General features: G+C 39.7%; 1 protein-coding gene and 1 non-coding gene across 4 annotated transcripts in view; both read right to left on the reverse strand.

Annotated features, from left to right (window-relative positions):
* ELF2 (E74 like ETS transcription factor 2) overlaps nt 1-14,587 on the reverse strand; it is an 83,020-nt gene that overhangs the window by 43,082 nt on the left and 25,351 nt on the right. For all 3 annotated transcript variants that reach the window (XM_053912074.2, XM_053912071.2, XM_053912070.2), the window contains one exon: nt 6,335-6,500. In XM_053912074.2, coding sequence (XP_053768049.1) covers nt 6,335-6,386 — 52 coding nt within the window. In that variant the 5' untranslated portion in view covers nt 6,387-6,500. The remainder of the gene's footprint in view (nt 1-6,334; nt 6,501-14,587) is intronic.
* LOC112312744 (small nucleolar RNA SNORA33) lies at nt 7,227-7,356 on the reverse strand. Its single transcript, XR_002975631.2, has one exon. It is a non-coding gene; the product is annotated as a small nucleolar RNA SNORA33 (small nucleolar RNA).

Here is a 14,587-nt window from a genome sequence, read left to right on the forward strand (position 1 = left end):
CCCTGTGGCAACAGTATTTTCTAATTGAGAGAGTCCTTTTGTGCCACAGGGAGGATTTCTGATGATATAACAAATACAAAAATCACCACGGCTCATCATGAACCCAACTTAGTCTTGCAGCTCTTCAAGAAGGAAATTGGATTCATTTGTCAAGAGAGAAATCTAGTTTTCTTAAGCTGCATTTTTAAAAACCTAAATTTTTATTTTTTAAAAAGCACTGTTTTCTTGTTGCGTTATATAATAATTCTGATCATTCATCTGCCTTTTCAACTAATCTCTAAACACAATTTTGTTGATCACAAAAAAAGTTTTCCAAGTTTTCTTGATAATTGCTTTCTTTCCTGAGTCTAACTTTTTATGTTTTAATGCCTGGTTAAAAACCTAAGTCATGTTCCTAATCAGTGATCGGAAGAGGGAAGGTACCAGACCCCTTTCAGTCAATGCTGTTAGTAAAGATTAGTAATTCTCCTTGCATTACATAACACCATATTAATTCTGCTTCAAATGAACATTTAAAAAAGACCAGCAGTAACTGTAGAAAAGCAGTAGTTACTGTCCTCTCACTGGCAAGAGGATGGGTGATTCACAACACTTCCCAATTTTCCCAATGAGCATGTATCGCTCATTTCATTGTAAGAAAAAAAAATTTCAGTGTAAGCAAGAAGGATTAAAACCCACTGTGATTTTAACGTAATATTAATCTAAGTATGACAACATTATGGCTTTGATATATTTTAAATGACCGTATATATTTTTTTGATGACTACCTTTTCATATTTTAAATAACCCTAAGGTATTCAATGTTTAGCATCTAAACAAAAAAAGTTTAAGATTTTTACAGATAGTTCTTGATTATGCTGCATTATAAGTCAAAACTCAATTTGTTTCAGTCTCTACTTCCTAACAGCTATGTGTTAAACACTATATTATATACTACATTTGACAAAGTTAAAATACATGAGCTCTGCCTTCAAGGGACTGCCATGCTCAATTTGGAAACAAAAGGAGTGTACACGCGAGAACAGTGTAAGAAAGTGAATGATCGGGTGCTGAAATCCAGACAGTCTAACAGAAGACCGGGACAGGGAGCGTTTAATGTAGGCCACAATCACTGTGGAAAGTTCATGTAGCTGGACCTTAAAGAATGGATGATACCTGCACACATTCTTCATAGAAAACTATTTGAGCAAAAGCTCAGAAGCCTAAATAGCACAGTGTATGCCGGAGGCAATAAGTAAAGCAGCAAGAAGAAGAATCCAGTGTTTCAGTAGATAAGACGGCTCAAGAAGGAGCTGCTTCTGGACGATTCTGTGGGTCACTGAATCTGGCAGAGGAGTGGCCTTTGAAATCTGATAGACAAAGAGATTTAGGAGAATGATAAATGCAGTTACCAAAGCACAGTTAAGTTCAGGAAGAAATGACCAGGAAAAAGTACAGACTGAAGGTATAAACTAAGCATTTATTTTTTAAATGAGTAGAAGTGAAAGGAAAGAGAAAAATAAACAGAAATAAACAAAACATTCTGTTTTAATGTATAAAAAGACCAAAGGACAGAAACAGCTCTGTCATTGCTAACTGTGGGGTACCACCCTATCTCTACGATCATCCTATGCTTGCCCACATATTTGTAACTAGCCATTTATTAAAATGTTCCTTTAATTATCCTAATTTGAGTATGCCATCTCTTTTGTGATGGAGCCCTGACTATACATTTGAGCATCTTTAAATACCTGCATATGTTCCCTTAAAGCTGTACTTCAACTCAAAATCAACACACCTATTACCAAACTCACCTGCTTCCTCAAATTCCTATACAATACTATCGTCAACACTTAGTGTCGAAACCAGAGTGATATCTTAACTATTCCTCTCCCCTTAATCTGCCAGGTCTCGTTAGACCTTACATAGTGACAGAGCTTATATAAGCCCCTTCTGTTTCTATTGCTTCTAACCCTGTTTTAATACTTTTCAAGTCATCCCGACTCATGCTACAACAGCTAGCCTTCCTGCCTCATCTTCTCCCCTAGGATTTATCCTCTATCTACTGAGATACTAAATACGTTGTACTTTCCACTCAAAACCTTCAAATCTTTCTGCATATTATACACCTAACGACTAACTCCTGGGTTCAAATCACAATCTAGGCACAACTCTTAATGGAACCTCCTGTCAGTGTCTTATTTACTCAAAATCGTCTAAACATACCTTGAACTTTACTATTCCAACCATTAGTGACATTTCCTTTAGTCTAAAGTGCCTTTGGCCTACTTCCTAGCTGTCCATCCAAATCCTACCAATTGTCCTCCTTCTCCACTTTCTTGAAAACATTCCCTAGTCCTGTTAATTGAAAACAGTGCCCTTGCACATAAAAAAATGCAAAGTACTTATTAACATATTCTCATAAATTAAGTGAAAGGTTAAAAGGATAAATATAGTAAGTTAAGGTGCAAGGTAAAGAGGCAGATCCTAAACAGCTCAATCTTCCCAGACAAGTTTAAAAGATTTCTATCAAAACTTATTATTGTCCCTGGCAGGGTAGCTCAGCTGGTTAGAATGCTGTCCCAACACACCAAGGTTGCGGGTTCAACCCCCGGTCAGGGCATATATAAGTATCAACCAATGAATGCATCAATAAGTGGAACAACAAATCCATGTCTAAATGTCTCCCTCACTCTCTCTTTTCCCTTTCTCTCTCTAAAATCAATAAATAAAAATTAAATTTACAGTCATACATACACATATATACATATTTTTTGAGTGAACATAAAAATTGCATTTTCCAATCTTAGGAAATTCAAGAGACTGCTCTCTCCCTCACCCCAATTCAGCCCCTCCATCTAAGGAGCAGCCTCCAGAGCTGGTGGAGCCCTGCCACCCAAAACCATCCTTCATCCGCACCGCACTGCGTTTCCTCAGGGTTACCAACCCTAAATTGTCCTCAAAAAGCACTTTACACGTTTAGATGAATATGCCTTTTTTTTAATCCTCACCTGAGGGCATATTTTCATTGCTTTTAGAGAGAAAGGAAGGGAGAGAGAGAAATATCAATTCGCCAGAGAAGCATTGACTGGTTGCCTCCCATAGGTGCCCAGACCAAGGGTCAACCCCACAACCTAGGTAGGTACCCTGACTGGGAATCAAACTTGCAACCTTTTGGTTACGGGACAACACTGCAACCAAGTGAGCCACACGGGCCAGGGCTAAATATGCCTGTCGGTAAACTTTCAAAACATTTGGTCTTTCCTATAAATTTTAAGAGAGGATTACTATTACATATAAGCTCGGTGAGGGAAATGACCTTTAGACTATAAAAAGGTGAAACAAAATAGCATATAATTACACCTAACAAAATTAGAAATCTTTTTTTTTTTAAATAATGAAGATGGCTAAATATACCTCACTAGATTTGAGGAGTCCTGTCGGGACGACACCGTGAACACTGTCTCCGGTGGGGACATACACGTATGGGCGGACGGAAATGCAGGGAACTGACGTGCAGGTCAATGAGTATAATTATAAACATTTTTAGACGAATATAACCTCAGTTATAGGGCAGGAGCACTCCAGGAAGTGCTTCCTAGATGTGCAAAAGGAAATCTTATTCTATGTGAATCTCATTTCCGCCAATTCCCCAAATAAAACCTGCTATAACCATCTTATAAATATTCCTTTGTTTTTCCTTCCCACTCAGCTTCTTCTCCAACATTTACACATATCTGGAATTTAAGTTAAAACTTTATACCATAAGAAGAGAGCCTGATCCTAATCCACTACCTAACAGGAAACATGCATTAGTATAAGACATAGCAACCTTTATTCATCTGTATACATTGTAGGTGTCAGAAGAATGGAAAATTTATTTGGATTCTAATTTGTTTAAAAATGCATTTGAGTCTTTAAACAAAAACAAATTTAAACTCAGGTTAACTTTTCTAAGCTAATCTGTATATATACCAATAGTTATAAAGTTACATTAAAATCCATGAGCTATAATATTGTAAAACAACAGTATATTGTAGACTTCATGGTCTGTATGCCTTGTCCTGAGTAAACTCGAGCATTTTAAATTGCTGTGATTGCTGAGGTGTATCTGGGCCAGCAGTTTTCAGGAAGAATTTGGCATTGCCTTTTTAAACGAGCTGTAACTGAATTCTAAGTTTTACAGGGTTGTTCTGTAAAGAAAGACAAAAATAGCTATACTATACTATTCTGTATTTTTAGAAGTAATAAGGCAAGCACAGAGCAAGCACAGATTTCCTTAAAAACCCATGAGCCAGTATGCAATTAAAAATTAAGATGAACTTCTCAGGCACATTTAGACTAGTTCAGCATAATGTGAGTTATTTACTCATATTTCATTTTAGTGTTGAAGAAAAATAAATCTAAAAAATATTATCAAATGTTCAAAAACCACTTTTAAAAAATATCACGCCCTGGCTGGTGTAGCTCAGTGGACTGAGCACGGGCCTGTGAACCAAAGTGTCGCCAGTTCGATTCCCTGTCAGGGCACATGCCTGGGTTGTGGGCCATGTCCCCAATGGCGGGTGCACGAGAGGCAACCACAGATTGATGTTTCACTCCCCCTCTTTCTCCCTCCCTTCCCCCTCTCTAAAAATAAATAAATAAAGTCTTTAAAAAATATATATCACAAAAGTAGCTGTTATTTTGCCCAGACTTTGTATAGCCTCCTTTCCAATATCATAATCACTCACATCTCCGTCCGACAAATGATACTACCACATTCAGAGTTAAACAAGACTAAGAAAATAAAATCCCTTAAATGGATTATATTTGCTTCCTATTTGGAATTGCTTTTATCTGAGTACTTTAAATTAATGAAGCAATGACCATCAACTGTATAACCAATAAGATTTCACCCACCTGCTCTGTTATGTTAATATAATAAATATTTTACAGTGAGATAATTTTCTTCTGATGCAAACTTGGCACTATAGTTTTCATTTTTTACAGTTTCTAACTTTGTATCAAAATCAGTCTTCCATAGCCTTCTGAACATTTCCCAGAAATTATAAACAATTCTATTCTTTCATTCAACTTCAGCTGTCATACTTTTTTGTTCTTGTGCTATTAGCTTTCTGTTTAGTTATGACCCTATAATGAAATTGGTTATAACAGCTACTTCAAAATATCATCACACATAACACTTGTAGCTGTTCTTCCTGTTAGTCTCAAATTCATCTCTGCCACTTGATTCAGTTTCTGACTGAGAAACCCTCCAAACTCTCAGAAGAACACAGGTCGCTTCCTGCGACTTGCACTATCTGCTGCCATTCAAGTACCACTTCAAACTGGCGTCCTGGAGCCTCCTGAAGTTGGCGGCAACCTGTCTGGAAAAATGACTGATCACCCCTTCACGTGGGGTTTGCTGGCACGTGGTCACCACTGCTCTGAGGCGCAAGGAAGCTTCCAGTCCCTCAGCTCAACAAAAAATAAAGCTGGAGGAGGAAGAGCAGCTCTGAGCTAGAAGCAGCTGGTAGTCCCAGGAAGCGCCACTGGGCCTCCACAAGTAGAAAGACTCCAAACACTCACAATTTTAATCATGAGACTTGGCTACTTTTACAGAAATGTATCTAAGTATTTAAGAATTTTTATTAAGACTATACACCAAGCACAAGGATTCTTTTTCTCCATTAATGGCTAACGATAAATTTTAATGCGTAGTACTATAAAATAGTCACTACAATCCTTCTGGTAAAATACTCTTATTTTCTTTATGGTCGATGGCAAAAATTAAAAGGTTTCTTCAAGAACTGTACATACTAACCCCCAATTAAACATACAGTTATCTCACCGCAGACAGACTGAAACACTGTAATTTCCAAGACAGAAAGGCAAGAGGAATCTGAGAGACTACTGCAAAGATGCTTCTGACCTAAGAAAAAAGCGATCCCACCACTCCACCAATACTGAGTCAGAGAAACTCTTCATCTGTTATAGAGTGGAAATACCATATTTATTTTTTAGTTAAAAAAAAAAGTTACCCTCATATACTAGCCTACTGACCTCTATAAGCAAATAACTAGTCAATTTTCACACTCCCAGAAAAAAGTGATAAAACAATTTTATTATAGTGGGCCTGTAATTTTATCCTTTGGATCTACGATATGAGATTCTGCTATACTTCAAAAAATTATAATGCAGAACTTCTTATACCAATAAATTCCCTTAAATACGAGATGGTTCACTGGTTTCCAATCTACACTAAATAGCATTAGAAAGAGGTTGTTTGGTACATTTTTCATCTGGCAATAGCAACGTTGACACTTATAAAATGAGAAAGTTAGAAATAATAAACATTTGACGAGATGTCTACCTGTTTCCACATTCTCCGTTTCAACTTCTTGTTCTTCTGCCACATCTTGCATCACGTAAGTCTCATCATCATACACCAGAACCTGGGCCGCGTAGCCCTGCTCTAATCTGGCACTCGGCACCGGCTCCACAATCACTGCCGGGTATTCGGAAACCTTGCCACTTTCCTACGAGAGCAAATTTAAAAAACAATCAACCTTTTTATTCACAAATGTTGGATTCACTTTCAAACCCTTGTGATCACAGAGGCTCAAGGAGCCCACACAATGAGTTTCGTGTATTGTATATATGAATGCAGACATCAAATGAGAGATGAAAAGGGCTAACTTTAACAGTCTGCGCAAGTTAAGAGGTGAGGCACAAACTAAACATTTTAAATAGTCAGAGCTTTAGGATGAAGATGGCCAAGTTAAAAACATGCATAAAATTTCACTCTCTGGTGAAAACAATAAAAGACTTTGGACATAAACCTGCAAGGAGAAGAGATAAAAGCAACAAAGAAGAAGCGATAAGAGTAACAAGACCTTGGAAGACAGAAAGTGGATGGGTGAGTATTACTAAGCGGTCTAGCAGACCCAGGAAAGCCAACCCATAGCCTGGCACACTATGCTGGAGAATCCTCGGAAGGCAATCCCAATTGCTTCTGGAAATGGAACAGCAGCAGGTAGTAGAGAAAGAGGAGGAGGTACAAACAAGGAAGATCTTGTTAAACCTGTTTGAAAAGCACTTTGATTCCTAGACTCACTTGCTCCTCCATGACACTAGGCAACCAGCCCTCCCCACCTCAGCAGAAGATTGGAGAGGGAGAAACAAGAGCAACCTTGAGGCACATCTGCTAGTATCACCACTGTACCAAAAACAGTTTCCAATCAGCTTTTTAGTTCTCAACTATTTCTTATAGCCATTGTCAGGGACCTTAATGACTTTAATGTCTTTAAGGTTCATAACGTGGCTTTATTATCACCAGCTTCCTCTAAATTTATGCAGAAACACATTCAAGTAAGCAGACTCATTGGCTGGCTTTAGTCCTCAACTTTTAATCATGAGCAGACAGCCAAGTATTACCAGTTATCTAAGACATAGAATATATACATATACGTATACATATATATATCTATATTCTTCACAGAGAAAAAGATATTATATCCATAAAACAAGCACAGAATACAACAAATAACATTAAAAAATAAAGCGTTCTTAGAAATGCAATATTAAATATTAATATTTAATATTAATGTTTTTAAATATTAAAAGCACAATACCTGAAATGAAAAGACAGAGGCTTGGAAGGTAAAATTGAGGCAGTCTTCCAAGAACCAGAGAAAAAAGACCAAGCAATGGAAAACAAGAGAGACAAGAGAACAACAGGAGAGGATCAGTCCTAGAGGCCCAATCTCTGAGTAACAGGAGTTCCAGAAAAAAGAAAATGAAAAGGGAGGGGGAAGTTGGCAAGAAATCAAAGAATTCCAGAAATTTTTCTAGAGCTGAAGGACGTAAGCTGCCCATTGGAGAAGACCTAGCAAGTGTTAGTATAAAACATTAAGGGAAACCTGTACTGAGGGACACCGTTGTGAAACATCCTAATACTGCGGACACGAAGAAAATTCTTACAAGCTTCTAGAAAGAAGACACACACCACACACAAAGACTCGGGACTCAGTTCAGTCTTCTCAACCATCGTACTGGGAGGAAGGTGACAATGGAGCCATTTCTTCAAAATTATAACGGAAAATTATTTGCAACCTAGAATTCTTCACCTAGTCAAACCATCTTATGAAAGTAGAATAAAGGTTTTCTTAGACATGAAAGAGCTCAAAACATTTACCTTCCTGCACCCTTTCTCAAGAAGCAACTGGAAAGTGTTTTCCATTAAAAAAAAAAAGTAAATTTGTAATGAAAAGACGACTTAGGACAGATACAGAACATAGGAGATCCAACAGAGGGGAAAGATGATGGCAATCTTCGGGGAGGCCTGTGAAGAGCGAGCCCAGGGTGCCAGCTGTGTGCCAGATTCACAGGGGAACCAGTGCAGCGGCAGCAATGTGACTCCTGAGACAGCACAACCAACCGTCATCTCCAAGAGAAACACTGACACTGTTTCTCAGCACAGCATGCCCCGATCACGCCCACTCCAGACTGCTCTTCATGTCTAGCTCACCTGGATGTGCCCACCCGCCCCAGCTCGCCTTGCTACCTGGGTTAGCTGAGAACACTCCTTTCCCTCGCAGATGAGCTCTGCTTTGAGGTACTCCAACGTGCTGAAAGGAGACTACACGGAGCACAGAAATCAAAAATAAAGAACAGCACTCTTTCTACGTGACACATGCCTGCTGAACAAACATGTAATACAGGGTCCGCACGATAGCCCTGCCAGGCTCCTGACCACGCTGGCCCCGTGTTTCCAGGAGCTAACTCAGGACACGGCTTACTGACTGCCTGAGCAGAAGCGCCTGAAACTCAGCAACCCTGATGCCAGGCTCGCCGGCCCTCTTCCTGGGTGCCTCCATCTGACTGTTGGAAATGCCTCCCTTTCCTAACTCAGCTAGCTTGGCACACTACTCATTTTTTTTTCAAAGTAAACAATATGTCATTTAGGAATATGTGCACAGACAATAACACTGTGAAGGAAAGAAATAACACCTAAGTCAGGGTAATGGCACCTCTGGGGATGGACAGACAGGGTAGAGATGATAGCGGGACATACTTTGCATTCTCAAACACCAGTAATTTCTGTTTTTTAACCTGAGTGATAGGTAATATATATTCTTTTTGTTATTCTTAGGCTGACACATATATATTTTATACACTCTTCATTTTGTACCAAACATTTCACAAAAGTTTTAAATAAATTACACAAAGATACAGCCACTTCCAATTTTTATAAAAGGAAGTATCCATCTGCTTGAATATTAACATTGAATTTCCTACTCTGTATAAGGCAAAAATTTGCGTCCAACTTTTTACCATCAAAAAATATTCTCTCACACAAATTGAATATAGTTACAGTCAAATCACCATGTCTCTTGCTCAGCTTTGTAACCACAACCTACAGGCAGCACCACCCAGCTACAAAGCAGCTGCTAATGAGAAGCGTAGGACAGGTAATGACCAATGCGGTCTCCACTCGTTAGAAACTTAGAAAGAAGCACGATAAGGAGCAGCTGAACTAGTATTAAACCAAACGGTGAGTGTTTTACTTATATGTAATCCAAGGGACTTACAACTTCTTTCGTGCCTCTGAAATCTAATGGCATGTTTAATAGTACTATTAATCTGAGACTACTTTACACTGTGAACCACCAACCCCCACCCTACCAGTAGAAAATACGTCAAATTGTCTAAACCAGAAATAACTGAAGACTGGAATTCTGTAGAAGGCTGCTACCACTCTCTTCCCCACCAGTTAGGGTTGTGGGCCCAATCTACTCTCTGTTTGTTTAATAGTTCAATGGGTTCCCTCCATTTAATCATAAAAAGCAGAAATATTTATTTAAAAGTTCATCTCTTCTTTCTTATCACTGTATATACCTCTCAAAATGACAGGCAATCTAACTCCTTGACTCGTTTTCTACATATACCTTATAATCTGGATTCCACCACCAGGCTATTCACTCAAAATGTCAAGAAAGACCAAATTCTATTTCAGTTTTCATCCTCCTCTGCCATTCTGCAGACGACACACAAACCATTGCCTCATTTAAAAAATTATTTCTTCCACCTTTTCTGCTCCTCTGACTTCTCTCCCATCGTCAGTGACTCAAACGTAGCCAACTGTAGGGGTCTGTCTTCAGCACTTCCCTTCTTCTTACTCTATACTACCATCCCAGGCAAGCCTACCCGTTCTTATGGTTGCGAACACCACCTCTATGCTGATGATTACTAAGCACTTGCTTTCCAACCCTGACCAGCGTGGCTCATTTGGTTGGACGTCCTTCCACAAGGTGAAAAGTCACTGGTTCAATTCCCAGTCCGGGGCACATGCCTGGGTTGTGGTTTGGTCCCTGGTGGGGCACCTATGACAGGCAACCAATGGATGTTTCTCTCTTTCTTTCTCCTGCCCCTCCCCCTCTCTAAAAATAAATAAATCTGCAAATATTTGCTTTCCACTCTGAACCATCTCCCAAACTACCAACTTAACATCACTACAGGAATGTTCAGCCAATACTTCAAGCTTAACATGTCTAACTGGAATACATTATCAACATCCCTCCCGATTCCTCCACCCACCCCGTGTTTTTCTGTAAACCTCAGTTTCTTCATACTTAAAAAAGATATTATAATAATATTCCTATTCAAAGTCCCTTGAAAGTTAAATATGCACAAATTAGTGACAGCTATTTTACACTGTAATGACAGTATACAAACACACTATACTCGCCCTCAACTTTGGAGGGCATCTTTTCACATTACAATCAGAATTGTTTGTATTACTTCTTTGTGCAAAAGCTTTCACAACTCCCATTTGTCTAAAAGGAAAGTTTAACGTACTAAACATTGGTTTTCACACACTCTTTGAAATATAAGCCTGATCCATCTATTAAAGGTTGAATTGTAGCCCTGGCTGGCGTAGTTCAGTGGATTGAGCGCGGGCTGAAAACCAAAGGGTTGCCGGTTGATTCCCAGTCGGGGCATATGCCTGGGTTGCTGGGCCAGGTCCCCAGTGGGGGCCACATGAGAGGCAACCACACATTGATGTTTCTCCCTCTTTTTCCCTCCCTTCCCCTCTCTCTGAAAATAAATGAATAAAATCTTTAAAAAAAAATAAGAATTAAAACAATGGAAACTTAATAAATCCAGAAACTTTTTTTAAAAAAGGTTGAATTGTACCCCCCAAAAGATGGTGACGCCCTAACCACCAGTACACATGAATCTGAACTTATCTGGAAGTAGTCTCTGCAAGGTGATCCAGCTAAGACGAGACCATTAGGATAAACCCTAATCCCAATATGACAGGTCCTTATAAAAAGGGCAAATTTGGACACAAAGAGACACACACAGAAGGAAGACAATGTGAAGACCCAGGGAGAACACCACCTACAAGCCAAGGAGCACCAGAAGCTACCAGAAGCCAGGAGGGAGACATGGAGAGATCCTCTGTCACAGCCACCAGAAGGAACCAAGTCTGCCAACACCTTGATTTTGAATTTCTAGACTCCAGAACTGACAGACAATAAATATCTTCTGTTTAAGCCACGAGGCTTACAGTACTTTGTTCCAGCAACCCCCAGGAACAAATACACCACCCTCACAGCCTTCACTGCCTTATTTCCTACATTACGTCGCGTAGCTGTCCAATTACTTGCTTTGCCCCTAACTCCCAAACGAGAGAGCTTCCATGACTACTTTTCATGTTATTTTATGGCCTGAAATACCCTCCGTATCTGTCCAAACCCTTTTCATCCACTAAGGGCCAGGTTCCAGAGAACTGTCTCATAACCCTCCAATCAGTTTTTCTATCCAAATTCTTCCAGAACAAGTTGTCTGCCTAATAGTACCACTGTTCATTATCCTGTACTATAATTATTGGTTCACATATCCAACTCCTTCACAAGACAGTAAGATGTCTGAGAGCAAGAGTCCTCCTTATCTTAGTCAACAGCATGTACTTCGTATAAACTGAAGAGGCATTTAAACATTCGTAGCTTGGCTCAAAGAATGATAAAGCGCAATACGTTCTAATGTTAACAGGTACTCGTGGATTCTACATTTGCTAGTCTGCAATGCCCTATCTTCATGAGGTTCTCCTCTGCCAAAAACCAGGAGCCAGGGCCAACTGCTGCAGACAGGCAGATAATCATTGCTTCGTACTATGTATAGGAGTTAGCTATTTTTGCTGGGGAAGGAGGGTGGAAAAGGAAAGAATCAGGAGTCTTCATTTTCTAGGAATATAGTAAACCCTCGCACATCCACTGAGTTATTTGACTTAGGATCACTATACTCTTGGTCAGGTCACCAAAATACGCAGGCCTCAAAATGCGTGAAATCCAGAGTCGGTGGGTCTTGGCACAACCCGCCTCATTCCCCATGAGCTAAGGTTGTCAGACTCAGCACATGAAAATACAATATACCCAGTTAAATCTGAATTTCAGATAAACACCAAATACTAAGGATGCTCCGTGCAACAGTTGAAACATATTTAAAGTAAAAGTTTGTTGCTGTTTTTCGGAAATTCAGATTTAACAGGACAGCCTGTATTTGCCCTAGTAAACCTACTGGGAGCACTAACAGTGATCTCGGAAACTTCCATGCAAGGAGACCCTCCGTGTAAACAGGCAGGGCAAGTACAAGGCTGCAGGGGTAACTTGAAAACTTTTCTTAAAAAATTCCATTTGCATAATATAAAACTTGTGGGAGAATCTACCTCAAAAAATAAAATAACTTATTTTTCACCAACTGTACCTAGGTATTGTCACAAATGTAGACATCCCTGAAATTACCATCATAATCAAGAAACAAAACACTTCTGCCCTGGCTGGTGTGGCTCAGGGAATTGAGCACTGGCCTGCAAACCAAAGGGTCACCGGTTCAATTCTCATTCAGGGCACATGCCTGGGTTTCGGGCCAGGTCCCCAGGAGGGGGTGCACAAGGGGCAACCACACATTGATGTTCCCCTTTCTTCGGTCCCCCTCCCCTCTCTCTATAAAAATAAATAAAGCCTTAAAAAAAAAAGAAAAAGAAACAGAACACCTCCACCACACCACAAGGCTCCCAGGCATCCCCTGTACCAGTCAAACCCTCACCAGCACTACCCCCCCGCCCACCTACACACATGGGCCTAGGCTACCACCAATCTGCTTTCTAGCCCTATAAATTGCCTTTCCTAAAATTCCACATGTATGAAATCAACCGTTTGTGCTCTTTTGAGTCTGAGTTCTTTAACATAGTATTGATATTTATACATGCTGTTGCATGGATCAAGAGTTCATCTCTTTTTATTGCTGAGAATTCCACCGTATGGACTTATCCATTGTTAATCCATTCACCATGTTCATATGGCTGTAGCGCTCCTATTGGCGTTCTGCTCTTCCCCGCCCTTCCTTTCCACTCCATTCCACAGTTACCTATGAGTCGGATGACCAGATCATATGGTAATTGTACATTTCATTTTAAAAGGGCTGTCAAATTGTTTTCCAAAGGGGCTATTTTACATTCTGTAGAAATGTACACGAGTTCCAGTTGCTCCACATCCTTTCCAACACACGGCATTACACCATTCCAAGTATGTAGCAGTATCTCCCTATGGTTTTAATTTGCATTTCCCTGATGGCTAATGACACTGGGCATTGTTCCATGTGCTTATTGGCCATTCTTAGAATTTTCTCTTCAAGCCATTTTCCCATTTTAATGGGTTATTTCCAACTTATTATTTTATATATTCTCAATATAAGTTCTTTGTCAATATACGTATTGTAAATATAATTTTTCTAATCTTTGGCTTCCCTTCTCATTTTTCTTAATGGCATTTTAAGAGAAGTTACTAATTTAAGCTCAATTCATTTTTTTCTTTTTTGTCCTCAACCAAGGACAAGCTTATTGATTTTAGAGAGAGGGGGAGAGAGGGAGAGAAACATCGATGTGAGAGAGAAACATTGATCAGTTGCCTCTCACACGCATCACGACTGGGGGCTAAACCCACAACCTAGGCATCTGCCCTGACCAGGAACCGAACCCAACTTTTTGGTTTAGAGGATAATGCTCCAACTGAGCCATACCAACCAGGGCCACCATTATTTTCTTTTAAAGTTCATGGTTTTTTGTGCGTGTTCAGTCTAAGAAATCATTGCCCATTTCAAGATTGAGACAATTTCCTCTTCTGTTTTCTTCCAGAAGTGTTTATAGTTTAAACACTTTATAGTCAATTTTGAGTTATTCACTGTATATGATGTGAGAAAAGATTATAGTTCACTTATTTGCATACAGATGTACAGTTGTTTCACTACCATTTGTTTAAAGGCTCTTCTTTCTCCGCAGAACTACGTCAGTACCTTCGATGAAAATCAGCCGGCCTTGTGCGGGTCTCTGCTATGTCCCACTGATCTGCGCGCCCTGCTGTAAGGCACGGCTCTTCTGGGGTCCCTCGTTAATGTCCTAAGCTCTCTAGTCTACTCTAACTGGTTGAAACTCTAGTAACTCCCAGCCCTGAGGGAACTCTATAGCTTTTTCAGTAATTTACTGAGTTTACACACATTCTGGTCATTCTTTGCATGGCTTCACAGAATTTCATGCTATACCTGGGCAGCTCATTCAGCTCAA

Source organism: Desmodus rotundus, chromosome 9, assembly GCF_022682495.2.
Source record: "Desmodus rotundus isolate HL8 chromosome 9, HLdesRot8A.1, whole genome shotgun sequence".
NCBI lineage: Eukaryota > Metazoa > Chordata > Mammalia > Chiroptera > Phyllostomidae > Desmodus > Desmodus rotundus.